General features: G+C 39.0%; 1 protein-coding gene across 1 annotated transcript in view; it reads left to right on the forward strand.

Moving 5' to 3' along the window:
- ppp2r5a (protein phosphatase 2, regulatory subunit B', alpha isoform) overlaps positions 1-12,813 on the forward strand; it is a 62,470-nt gene extending 49,657 nt beyond the window's left edge. Inside the window, exons 5-13 of the mRNA XM_085383061.1 lie at positions 2,223-2,353; positions 5,459-5,518; positions 6,424-6,532; positions 6,855-6,908; positions 7,072-7,122; positions 7,213-7,332; positions 8,649-8,776; positions 9,610-9,711; positions 10,734-12,813. Coding sequence (XP_085239187.1) covers positions 2,223-2,353; positions 5,459-5,518; positions 6,424-6,532; positions 6,855-6,908; positions 7,072-7,122; positions 7,213-7,332; positions 8,649-8,776; positions 9,610-9,711; positions 10,734-10,977 — 999 coding nt within the window. The 3' untranslated portion in view covers positions 10,978-12,813. The remainder of the gene's footprint in view (positions 1-2,222; positions 2,354-5,458; positions 5,519-6,423; positions 6,533-6,854; positions 6,909-7,071; positions 7,123-7,212; positions 7,333-8,648; positions 8,777-9,609; positions 9,712-10,733) is intronic.
- The last annotated feature ends 723 nt before the right edge of the window (positions 12,814-13,536 follow it).

Genomic DNA, 13,536 nt, shown 5'->3' on the forward strand with positions numbered 1-13,536 from the left:
GTGGCTGACTAAATACTTTTTTGCCCCACTGTATTAGGGGAAAGCTAGATGTGCCGTTGGTCCGATTGTCCCCCAAACACTGGGGTGTGGCTGCAGAGGAGGTTACCCCACTTTAGCAGCCACCCCACGTAAAGCACAATGCATGGCCCAAAAGCAAAAATCAATCAGTAATAGTTAGTCTCAAAAACAACAAATTTAATCTCCACTTTTTGACCTTTTTTCCTCGAAATTTTGACTTTGACTATTCTTAATGTCACACAAAATATAAACTATATAATGTGTAAATGTATCCATTAGTTGAATATCTTGCATTAAGTACATTAACCAGCTGGTGAAGGCACTGTGATAGTATATTGAAGATTTCTGAGTCTCAGAATTTTAGACCTCCTGTTTTCTCAGCATCCTGCTGAAGTGGTCTGACCAGCTGCTTTCATTTCAAAATAACTCAAAGTAAATTAAACCAAACAAACATTTCATGATCCATAGTTTGTCTGTTGTATCTCATGTTTAATTGTGATCTATACAGTTTGAAACAAACTGGGAAATATGGGAATGACCAGGATGTGCTCTAATGAACCAGAGGAAAGCCTAATAGCTAGCTGCTCATTTGCAGCATAGAGAAAGTGGTTGTGCCGTTTAACAGCCAGATTTTTGGTTCTGAGCTGAATGAATGTGAATCAGCACCGTGCAGAAGAACAACATGTGAAACCCTTTTTCTGGATATAGTTAAAAATAGATGTCAGCTCTGTCACCGAGGTGCTGATGACATGCTAGTGGAAGATGAGTGCCATGTCCCGAAGCTGATCAGAGCCTGAAAACACTCCATTTGAACTCGGTGGCATCGGCTTGGCTCCCTTCAACAGTATTGTAATAATGAGTCATCGCATGTTAATGCAAGTGGCTGCTTTACACCAGGGCTCTCAAATCTGTTTAAATGATAGAGAATTCACTCACACATGCTCTGTGCTTGTTAGAGAAGATGTTGGTAGCTGGTTAAGCACCTCATGTGTTGTCTCTTATGTATATATGTTTGCATAATTTAAGGTGACAGCTGGCTCAGTGAATGTAAGTCACTTTAATCTGTTTTTAATAATAAGATGTGTCAAGAGACAATGTGGCAGTGTCAAACAGTCACTTGATGTGATGAAAGCCATGAAGAATTATAACCTGAATATACACCTCCCCCTTTCTTTACACAGAGTGGGTCTGCTGCTTTACTCTGTGAGCAGTTTGACTGTAAACTGACCCTTTTTTGATAGGGAGTAGCTGCTCTGCACCAGACAACATACAGAAATAGCAAGTTGATTACCGAATCATAAGCAGTATGCCAGTTGATAGCCACTACGACATCATATGATTTTTATTTTTTTTTTTTTAGAATTCTGACTATGACAGCGTTGGATTTCTTTCACCAGAAGTGAACATCTTTGGATGAGTGGGTAGACTTCAAGTTAGCCACCTTGAGTAGCGATGTGCTGCTGAATGCAGTTAAGCGTGCACTATTTTTGGCCATCAGGAGTACTGTGGAGTGTATCCAGAGGGATCTTTTATTAACTAAACGCCTTTCTTACTTCCAGCTTGTCATATGATGCAAAAATTAAGATGAGCAAGAACGAAACAATTACCCAGCTCACTTTCCTCAGTAGGGCAAAAATGATACACGGAAATAAACAGCTCCCTAGAATCTAAAAATACTGTCCAGCACTAATAATCTGTATGGGTGCAATGCACAAGCACACACATAGCTCTGCTAGTTAATGTTAAGTAACATACTAGAACTAGAACTTCACTCAACAAAACACGCGCACACACAGAATGAAGAAGTCCAGTTTAATGATTTATTTTTTAAATCTCCAAAAATAAGCTGTACACAGCCAAGAGGTACACAGAACTGCTATCACAGTGTGTGATCTTCACAACATTTCAGTATTAAGAAGAAAGCATTACATATTTACGAAATACAAAATTGAGCCACACTGCACACCAGAGGCAGTGTATTGAATGAGTCATATAGTAGTATCATAGTGAGATGAAATGCGTCATGAACTAAACTCAAAAGATGACTGATTATATCTTACCGTGACTATTATTAATCAGAGGAGCACGTCACAGCATTTAAAAATATACGCTTTTGTGTCCAACCAGTGACGACCACCAACCGACCTTCAGAAGGCCTAATAATACTGTGCTAAGTGTTCAAGTGTTTCTCTTTCTCTTTAAAGTTGCTGGAGCTGTTTGACAGTGAGGACCCAAGGGAGCGGGACTTTCTAAAGACCATCCTGCATCGAATTTATGGAAAGTTCCTGGGATTGCGGGCCTTCATCAGGAAGCAGATTAACAACATTTTCTTGCGGTGAGTTAACAGCAGTCAGAAAACGTGTCTTAGTTCATATTTTTTCTTATATGTGGTTTTAAAGAACACGTGGCAGAAAATCACCAAAAAACACGCCAATTAAGCAGTAACCACAAGCATACAAGAGGTTGGTTTTAATGATCAGAAATAAGTTATCTTAAATATATGCACATCGGTCATTCATGTGTGTAGTCACCTCCTAGAGGCCCATTTTGAGCTGGGAAAATCCCTGTAATCAGAATGTCTCTAGATCCAAACACCTGTTCCCTGTATTTGTTTTTACCTGTCATTAGCCAGTTGCTCTGAGTTAGACTAGAGGCTTGGCCTTCTGGGACAGAAACCAACAGGCAGTAGCTTCCCGTGAAGTATGTAGTCTTACACAAGAACTTTCTCGGGGGACTAAGCTTTTGTTTCAACCTGATAAGCCAGTCACTAAATTTAGTTAAGGTATCAAAAAGTCTTTTGGGATATAATGCAAATTAAGGGCATATAAAATAGACCTAAGAACATCTATAACTTATTATGTACTGTCTTTTTACGATAATTTTTGTTATATTTACAATTTAAAAAGAGTGAGAAGAAAAAGAAGAAAGGATAAAGTTTAACAGCTGTTAATGGATACATTTGAACAGGTGTTTTATAGCACTTCACTGAGTACATGTAGCCCAATTTGATCTGTAGTGAGTTGGGCCAGGAAAGCAGCTGCACTGTAAACCCCTATGGAAAAACCCAAAAAGCACTTACATTTTTTGGTTGTCACTAAACAGACTAAAATCTTTCACATTTAATGAGATTTTTTTTTTTTAATGAATAAATGTCAAGATTATTGTGGGGGTTTTTTTTGTTTGTTTGTTTTTACTTTTAGCAGGTTCTCTTAAAGACACAAAACCTTTAAAGTTTGTTTTCATTTTGTTTTGGGGTTTTGGGTTTTTTGTTTTGTTATCTGATTTAAACAACGTATTTAGATCTGATATTTTTCTCTACTGTTTCAAGAATAAGAATTATTATGTTTCTTTACTTGTGTAGTATTGGGTCATCAGATCATCTTCATTTATTTCTGACTAAACAAAACAAGAAGAGGCACAAAACCAATACAAACCTGTTTTGAGGTATCATTAGATATTGTTTTGGCCTCCTCTCCTTAACGGTTCTTCTATATAAGTTCGACCAAATATGAAAAAAGTTCCCACCCGATCCCCAAACAAATGATGCTAGATGGCCTCCCTTCCCTGAGCTTGGTTCTGCCTGAATTTCTTCCTATTAAAAGGGAGTTTTTCCTTCCCACTGTCGCCAAAGCGCTTGCTCATAGGGGATCATCTCATGGTTGGGGTTTCTCTGTATTATTGTAGGGTCTTAACCTTACAATATAAAGCACCTTGAGGCAACTGTTGTTGTGATTTGGCACTATACAAATAAAATTAAATGGAATTGAGTTGAAAATTGAACAAATGAAAAAAATGTACTTGCATACTATGAACATTTTTGCGCTACATTATGTGGTGATGTATTCCCCTCTAACACCATGATATGTTGAGGGGATTGTTAAACAGGTGAGAGTCTTGGTGTATTTGGTACTGCACTTCTGTCAGTGATGCAAATTCATCATCTGACTGTTAACGAGAGGATACGGACAACCGTACAGAAAACCCCCTGGGTTCGTCAGCATGACTTTACATTACAATTCACCGGCTGCACACCCCAGGCTTTAAGCAGACTTCAAAGGAGTGCAACAGGAATGACTTGACCGTCTTTACTCCAGCTCTCCACGTCTGCACCAGAGGTTTAAGGTTTATATCTCACAGAATAAGCTGTCCCCAATAAAATCAACTAAATATTCTTCTGAAAAAGTATTACAGCGGTATACAACAAATTTATTAGAACCAAACAACAGCTACCCTAAATTAAACATTTTCTAAATACCAAAATCATGTTGTGTAATGGTTAATTTACCTATATGCAGAAGCTCTTTAATCAAAATTATATTTTTAATGCTAAAATATAATTATTGTTGTTGTCCATGAATTTTTAAATTAGCTGTTTTATTTATTTATTTATTTATTTATTTAGTTTTAAAAGCAGAAAAATAGTAAAGCAAATTTTTTTTTTTTTAAATTAAGATACCAAATTGCAGCAATTAATTCCTGAACATGCACATTCTTTTTATTGGCTGAATGTTATGTTTGACTAACTTCTTAGAGAAGTCTAGTGTGTCAGCTCAAATTTGGATATATTAAAAAAAAAGTAAAAAATTTTTAGTTTTGAGCAAGTTTTTTGATAGATTTTTGAAAAACTGATGAGCAATGTATTCAGTCAGTTCTTTTCAGTTTTAGTGTTTCTGGTCTGTTCAGTTGACCACCTCTTGCACAAAGTGAGCTAAAGTCTTCACTCAGATTCACTCCAGGCCTTAAACACCAGGAGAAGTAAAACGGTTCAGTTGGAGGTGTCACTTACTCCTGGCAGCAGTGTGTTGTGTCCTTACTGCTCCTGTTGCTGCGTGACAATGAGCTTCAGATGATTGAAACAGGGGACACTTGATGTCATTTCCAACAGGCAAGGTGGCAAAACGGGTGCACCCACTTTGACCATCTGCCGTAGAGGATAAAAATAGTGCCACAGTTGTCAGGCTCTGTCTGTACATACCAGGTCTGCACAGCTAGATGGAAATGTGTTACGAAACAGACGAGCTAAATGATGCATGGATCATTTACTTACATAAGAGCCTCCCAGTGTGAAGCCAAATATGTTTGATTTTTCCAGATAATTATTCATTGCCTACATAGATTAGACTTATTTAGCTTTTTCCTTTTGGCTGCAAGTATGCAGGCGATGCCCGTTTTCTGTGGGTTTATTTTTAGGCTCCAATCATAAATTAGCTAATTATAAAGGCTATGATGGTATAATTTTGTTTGTATTCTTGATTAGGAATCATGAAATATCAGTGTAATGGTACTTACCCAACTTGGATCCCAAATCAGAGTGATAGCATTTGAAAGGAGCGGAGCGTTGGGAGCGGTGCTAATCAATTGTTCTGATCAGGGTGCTCTGCTTTCACAGTTGTGACGTGTTTGATAATTTCAATCGTCAATGTGTTTGCTGCTGTTCCAGGTTCATATATGAAACCGAACACTTCAATGGAGTTGCTGAACTGTTAGAGATCCTGGGAAGGTGAGTGACAAAATGTTGTGTGATGTAAAGTTACACAGTAACTGTACACTAAAGCTGATCATCAGACACGTTTATTGATCTATGAATTGAATGAAATTGTAACTTCTAAGAAAGATTTCTTTGTTATATAAGATGTTAAACCCATAAAATGATCCCCAATTCATAATAACCACTACCATTGGTCATAGTTTAGTCACACTTACAGTGATCAGCTAAAGGGTTTTCATCAAAATTGTGCTCAAGATCAATGTCACATACAACATAACCTGCATGGACACCACTTAAAATTCCACCAAATCCTTGATCCTGATGTGTTGATTCAACAATTTTAGCAAAGTCGTTAACATCACTTTCTCCGTGTTGATTAATTGTGCATAACAAACCATAGAAATAATCATGAAATGCTAAATGATCTTGAAATATTGTATGTTGCATATTACCTGATAGAAGGTGGTGATCATGGAGGGAGCGATCCTATTGGTTGACTCCCACACTGCAAAGGTGTGGTTGTGGCCTCACATTAGTAAAACGATGATGTGATGGTGTGCTCACATATTTTCCTGCTCAATATGGCCGTGGTTAATACTGACCATGCAGTCATAGCACTCAGACACCCTCAGTTGGTAGTGAATGAGATTAATTTGACCTGGTCATAACTTTTGAGCCCACTTGGACGTCTCAATGGGTTTTAATCCTCATTGGTTTGTGCAATACAGCCAACCAGTGACAAGAAAACGTATCACTATCTTGTGTAGTTACAATAACCTGCGAGTTAGTTTTACTTGTTAATGTTGAGGTAAAAGGCTCTTCAGGCCTTTTTAAAGCCATGCTCTGCTCTATTCTCACAGTTCATGCTGCTGTTTTGTGTGTAATCTAACGTTGTCCTGCTGTTTCTATGTTTGCAGTATCATCAACGGGTTTGCGTTGCCTCTGAAAGCCGAGCACAAGCAGTTTCTGATGAAGGTGCTCATCCCGTTACACACAGCTAAAGGATTGGCTCTTTTTCATGCACAGGTAGAGGAAACTCTTCACCATGTCCTGGAAACATTATTGGGGGTTTTGATTTGTGCCATTGCACAGAAACTGTTAGACTGTTTATAGCTGAATTATGAAGCTGCTTGTCTCAGGAGGATTAAGCAAGGCGATGGTGTAATCTCTGTACTGCAGCACCTTCTAGTGGCTTGGAAATTAAAATACTTATTTAAGAATTCACTGCTTTGTTCAACACAGTGTGGATTCATTAAAATAATTATATTATTTTCAAATGGTGTGATGCCTGCTTTGTCTGATGCAATTTTTGGGTTTGTTTGTGTTTATTTTTATCTGTGCTCCTCAGCTTGCCTACTGCGTGGTGCAGTTCTTGGAGAAGGATCCTACGCTTACCGAGCCGGTACTTTTTTCTTTTCTTTAATCATTTCTCCCACTGAAAGCACAAAGACTAGGCACTATATTTGTCTACACTGCAGAGAAATGTGTTGTGGATGCTAAAAGCTGCCCACTCAAATTGACACGAGAGAGAAAAACTCAAGGAATATTCTGTTTCTTTTTCAAAGGTGATCCGTGGTCTGCTGAAGTTTTGGCCTAAAACCTGCAGCCAGAAAGAGGTAGTCTGCATGTCTACAAATAGACAACACGTTTAAAAATCTGTATGCTGCCAGCCACATTTCAATATTCTGCACCTCCTGTCCAATTAGGTGATGTTTCTTGGCGAAATTGAAGAGATTCTGGATGTCATCGAACCAACGCAGTTCAAAAAGATCCAGGAGCCACTATTCAAGCAGATCTCCAAATGTGTGACCAATCCACATTTTCAGGTATGCTTTTAAAAATATTGCAGTATAAAAGTTTATCTTTAAAGCTGTTTTTCACACACGAAAGGTGGTGTTGCTCATAAGAAGTACAGAAGGTGGTCATCTGTGCCCAACATGTTCTTACTACAGGAAGTGCTGTTTCAGGGTTGAGGACCAGCACATTAAAGAAAAAGTGCATCAAACATTTTTAATATTTGTAATATTTTTTTTTGATGGTAGTGGTGGTTTGTGTTAGTAATTTTGTATTTTGCTGATTTATAGTTTATTAATCATTAGTTAGATGCTGTTAATATTTCAGTTAATTCAGTTTTATTTCTGTAGCACCAGTTTACTACAACGATTGTCTCATAGCTCTTTTTATTGAAAGCTAAAGACACTACAAGGGAAAACCCTAACAATCAGGTAGCCCCCTATGATCAGCCCAGTGACCGTGGGGAGAAAAAAACCTTTAACACGAAAAGACTTCCTGTATCACCCGACTGGGTTATGGGCAGCAATATCTTTTAACTGGCTGGTGAATGAGGGGAAAGTGAAAAGAGGAACATAGAGCAAAAGAACACAAGCTAGTTATAATACCAGAAAGTAGTTGCATCCCCTGGAAACCGAAGCCAATAGCAGCGTAACTAAGGGATGTTTCAGGGTGATTTTAATTCTGCGGGTTAATTCTGTGAACCCAGCTGTGGTTGTTCAGTAATGGAAGGCTTAGATCATTATGTTGGCAAGAACAGGAGTTAAATATTGAAGGGAAATGCTCAGATGGTCTGTTCTGTGTTTCTGTAGTGTAACATGAACCGCTAGTACATTAGTTAATGCTTTACTTATCACAAGCCACACAAACGCTTCCTTTGAGAACCGTGGCTCTGTTTAGTTTAGTCAGGGCAGGAAGCAGGACACTCAATGGCCACTTGAAAGCTATGAAAATCACCAGACTGTTCTCTTTAATTGTCTCACAAAGACCGTGCGTAGACCTTGCTGCTGAATGAATGAATCGAATGTCTGATAAAATTGTGTTGAGCATTTACGTTCTTTGATTCAACCTATAGGCTGCAGTGCACATGTAAAAGTGGTGTAAAACCCTTAATGAAATAAGAAAACTGAATTATGTTTAGCCTGAAGTGTCTTATAAACCAACAGCTTTTCTCGTGTTATCATGACTGCTACATAGAAATTACCCATGTAAAGCTGGATTTATGCAAGAGGCACATGTCTGAAAGGGCTTTGGTCCCCTACTTTCTGAGCATCATTATCATAACACTCCCAAATTCCAGTCAGCTTTCATTGTTTAAACTGGAGTTTTTCTTCTTTCTCTGTGTTTGCAGGTAGCAGAGCGGGCGCTCTACTTCTGGAATAACGAGTACATCCTCAGCCTCATCGAAGAGAACATCGACAAGATCCTTCCCATCATGTTTGGCAGCCTGTACAGAATCTCCAAAGAACACTGGAATCCGTATGTACCGTGATCGCCGCGCGCTAGAAACAATTGTTATGTAATGAATAAAAGTCAAAGGACCGCTTTCAACCTCATCTATGAAAATGTGCACTGAAACCTGTTGCTGTGTCTGTGTTAAGGCTGCTCTCGTGAGCTTTTCTTAAGAATGTGTTGACATGTACACATGGCAGGCGAGACAAAAAGACACCATCATGTCTGGCACGTCTCACACATCATTTAGCATAGATCTTGGAGGTCAAAGTATTACAAACCTCTCTGAGAACAGTGCATGCTCTTATAACCCGCTTACAGGGATTTTGATTATGAGTGGTTAACTTGGAAAGCTTAAAACAATGAATATTGTTCAAGCTTTCCTGAAGCCAACAGTCACCTGTCACACACATTTACGAGTAGGATGTAGCTCACACGTGTTTCTGCATCGCTTTGTACTGTTTTCACTGTAAAAGCGGTGAAGCTAAAGCTAATATGGCTAATTCATTCAGCTGATTTGCCTTCCTGTTTATGATTAGCTGCGCTCGCACTTCTCGATTCAGGTTGTCAATTGCCATTTGGCACTTAGAGACTTGTTGACACGCACACACAAAACTTTAGGGTGTGTGTAATCCAGTTATTTATTAAAACAAGGTCTGAGCATCACAAAAACTACAGAAGTTTCTAACAAAAATGTAAAGTCACTAGGAGATGGAGAAATGTGTGTGAAAACTAGTGTTGGCTGGTTTGGGAATGATTCACCAGCAAATAGATTTTCTGCACAGTTACAGCGAAATATGACATCCACTCATGCACATTTCACAGCTGTGTTGCTGATGGCAGTCTCTGTTGTGTTGCAGGACAATCGTAGCTCTAGTCTACAATGTGCTGAAGACGCTGATGGAGATGAACTGCACACTTTTCGATGAGTTGACGTCCTCCTATAAAGCAGACCGGCAACGGTGAGTGACTCAAACACTCTTTTTCCTGTCGTGTTTCTGTTATCTAAAGGAAAAATGTCTCTGAAGTGTTAAAGTAATGCTGTGCAGCCTCTGACACATAACTTCAGAAATCATTTAGAATGTTTTTGCTGATCTCATCTCTTTTTTTAATGTTTAATAGTGAAGAAATGGTCATTTTGGTTTGTTTTATGCATTTATCGTTACACCCAAGTTCTGTGTTCTTCCCACCACAGGATTATTCATTAATTGCACAACATTCACCTGTCGTTTAGTCACTGCCAAACATTCATGCGTGAACAGATCACTTCATGCACAGCCGACACAGCAGAAGGCGTTTTAATGAATGGGAGCAGAAGACGAGTGTCGGCAGGTCAAAGTAAAACTCACGCCTCCTCATGCAAATTCATTTAATGTTTAGCAACCAGAAGCAGAGTGGAGGAAAAGGAAGAAAACGAGTATTATATCCAGCATGGCTGACAATATTTCTGCTTGTAATAATGAATGCGAATTTAGAGGATCAAGACATTTAGTTTTAATCATAATTATAATTTGGACATTTATGCTCTTTTAGTTTTTGTCAACTACATATAATAACTGACTAAAGTATAAAATGTAAAACCTTGTTTTTACCAGTGAACGTTGCTACACACAGTTTAGTCTGTTATTTTCCTTGACATCAGATGTGAAATGTGTCCTTATGTCTCTTCACTTCCTCTCAGGTGTTCACGTTTTGTCACGTTGTTAGCCAAAGCCCTCTCCTGATTCCCCAGGGTCAGATCAAATGTGTGCATCTGATCTTACTACACAGCTTAATTAGTTCAGATTGGATGTCATCTCTCCAGAACATCTTGTTTTTATGAATTTCATCATATTTTTTTGTCCTCATGCATTAGTTTTTATTTCGTTAGGGAAAAATAGGTTGTTTTGATTAAAACTGTGATGAAAATTATTGGTTTGGTGATATCAACACTGGTGTCTGGTGTTTTGCTTAGTTTTTGTTTTTAAATACTGTGGTTTCACAGGGAAAAGAAGAAGGAGCAGGAGAGAGAAGAGCTGTGGAAGAAGCTGGAGGAGCTGAAGCTCGGTGACATGCCGCTGGTCCAGAACAACAGCCACGGGCTTCTGAGTGTCCAAAACAACAACAACAACAATAATAGTAACAGTAACCACGAGGACCAGGAAAGGAGCGCCGCTGCCGTTACCGCAGACAACAAAGACCCCGACGCCACCGCAGCTGTCAGCAAGAGCACCCCATGTGCCAAATGACACCGGACGTCAGTGTTTTACTCTGTAACGGTTTGATGCTGCGTTCAGGACTGCCGGGGTAGGATCAACAGAGACGTAAAAACACAAATCACACCTCAGCAGTATATGAAATCTACTTAGAGTGAACGCCAGCATTTCTTTGGCAAGAAAAAAAAAATCTATATTTCAACTTCAGACTATTTTTGGATGTTACAGTGTGGCTGCAGTATACTGTTTATTTGTCTGATCAAAGATTTATCCTTTCACATTTAGTTTCTTAACTGAAAATGTTTCTTTTCGGTATATTCGTTGTATGATACGCGGAGACGGGGGAGGAGATAACGATGACTTGAATTCAATGTTTCCGATTTGTGCTGCACTTAGAAGAGCTGAACAGCTATTTAAAGATGTCTATTTTTAATGTGCTTTTTCCTCATCGCTGCCAACACTTAAGAGAACGGCAAAAATTATTATTTTTTGTTTTGTGGGGTGGGGTGGGGGGGTGTTTGGGACCAGACCCAAAAAGTAAACATTTGGTGTGCATTAAGATACAGGAAAGCTAAAGAACACAACCATTTCCTTTTTTAAAGATGGCCAAAATGGATAGAGATATTAATCCCAGATATAGAGTGAGCGCTCTGTAAATGACTCTGCCTGAGACGATGAATTTAATGAACAATAAGACTAAACACTTATTTTTGTGTTTCAGGTGTTGGTAAAATTGTATTCATCTGGGTGATGCCGATTTGAAAAATGCAGAGCTGTGTTTATAAAATCCTTTACACTAAAGTATTGAGAAAGAGCTTTTCAACAAAGGAAATATTTTTCTTAATAACTGGAGTTTTAAAGGAGGAGTTCAGCATTGTTTCTTTTTTTAAGGCGAGGGGAAGAGGTTGAATATATGTGGTGAATGTGAAGCAGCTGGCCTGGCTCTACCCTGAGAAATAAAATCCACCCAAACAGCACCTCCAAAGCTTAAAAATTAAAAAGAGATGTGGTTTGTTTAATCCATGCAGACGTCTGCGGTGTTAGAGTTGGAGAAGCTGGTGGGTGAACTTTATTAGCTTCAGGCTGCTTATTCAAACCAATCTTCACCTCTTACTCTGATATTTCCCAAGCTGCTAAACTATTCCTTTAAAAATGAAAAGAGAGAGACCTACAGTGCTATATTTTTCCAGTGTATTGATAACCCGAATATTTTTGGATGTTTCCCTTTTTTTTTTGCAGCTGGCTCATGATGGGGATGCAGGATGCGCTTGAGTGTATATTTGTCGCGTGGGTGTATATGTGTATGTTAGCTTGGAGGCTACTTAAAGGGAAAATGCCACTTGGTTTCTGATTTAATGTACAGCGTAACATTTCAGTGGTCTGAGAAAAGTGTAGTCAGTGCAAAGACTTCCAAGCGTCTTAGACATTTGATGCACAGAAGGCTTTCGTGCTACCATGTATTTTTATGTCCTAACCAAACGAGGCCCTTTATGACGTAGTGCAACAAAGGAAACCCTTTCTTTTACCATCTATGCCTCTTCACTGTCTCTTTTCTACAGACTTCATGAAGTCACGATTGCTTTTATTCTCCAGTTTCTGATGTTGACAACTGCTGAACGTCTTCATTAAACTATTGTAACTGCCATTGGATTGTAGGAACGACTCGTGAGAGGGTTTCTTTCTCTCGACTCTCTCTGAAGCTCGTAGTTTTCAAGCTTTATATTTTAGGTCAAGTCTTTCTGATGCCTTTTCTGTCAGTACAGCATTCCAGCCTCTGTGACATTGAAAGAAACTACATGGGGAGCCTGTTTTGTAATCACAGATCTTATTTAGGTTTCACCATTAAATAAAGTCTACTTTATCTTTCTACTCAAAGCCTCCAGTTGTCTTTTTTTTTTTTTTCCTCCTTTGACTTTTTTGCTTTCTTGCAGTTCTTCATAGAGGTCAGCAGATGGTGCCTCGACCTGCCATAAGCAACAGTGATGATTATTATGCTTCCTATTGTGCAGCTCGGGGACCAGAACCAGCCCTGATGTGGTGCTATTATACCAGCATTGCTGCACAGGAGTGAAAATACATGGGAACTTAGCATAAAATTAAGGATTTTCAAATGTAGATCAATTATCTGAATCATTAAGTTTTAAATACTTGGTTTTTGGTTTGAAGGGCTCATGAAATCAGCTCACCAGAAGTTTGTTCTAACCTTTGTGAAGCAGGCATCAGAACATGATTGCACCGAGGTCATAAAGGGGTGGACAGGGTCAACAACAATAACCAGGTAGCCTCCGACATGCAAATGAACCCCCCCCCCCCCCCCCCACTATTACGCCATCAACAGTTGATACAAGGCTTGATGGATCCATGCTTTCATGCTTGCATTTATCCAATTCTGTGTTGCCCATGTGAACTGTAGTTCAATTTCCTTTTCTTGACACAGGAAACCCACACCGGGTGTCACTCCTGCTGCAATCACCATCTGCATCAAGACTTGACGTATTGTCCATTCAGAGATGCTCTTTTGCACATCTTGGATGAGTGAGTGGTTATTTGGGTTACTCAGTTTTCCTCACTTCAAAGCAGTCTGGCCATTTT

This window comes from Rhamphochromis longiceps, linkage group LG15 (genome assembly GCF_057381845.1).
Source record: "Rhamphochromis longiceps isolate RC_006_pf linkage group LG15, R_longiceps_female_GT1.1, whole genome shotgun sequence".
NCBI lineage: Eukaryota > Metazoa > Chordata > Actinopteri > Cichliformes > Cichlidae > Rhamphochromis > Rhamphochromis longiceps.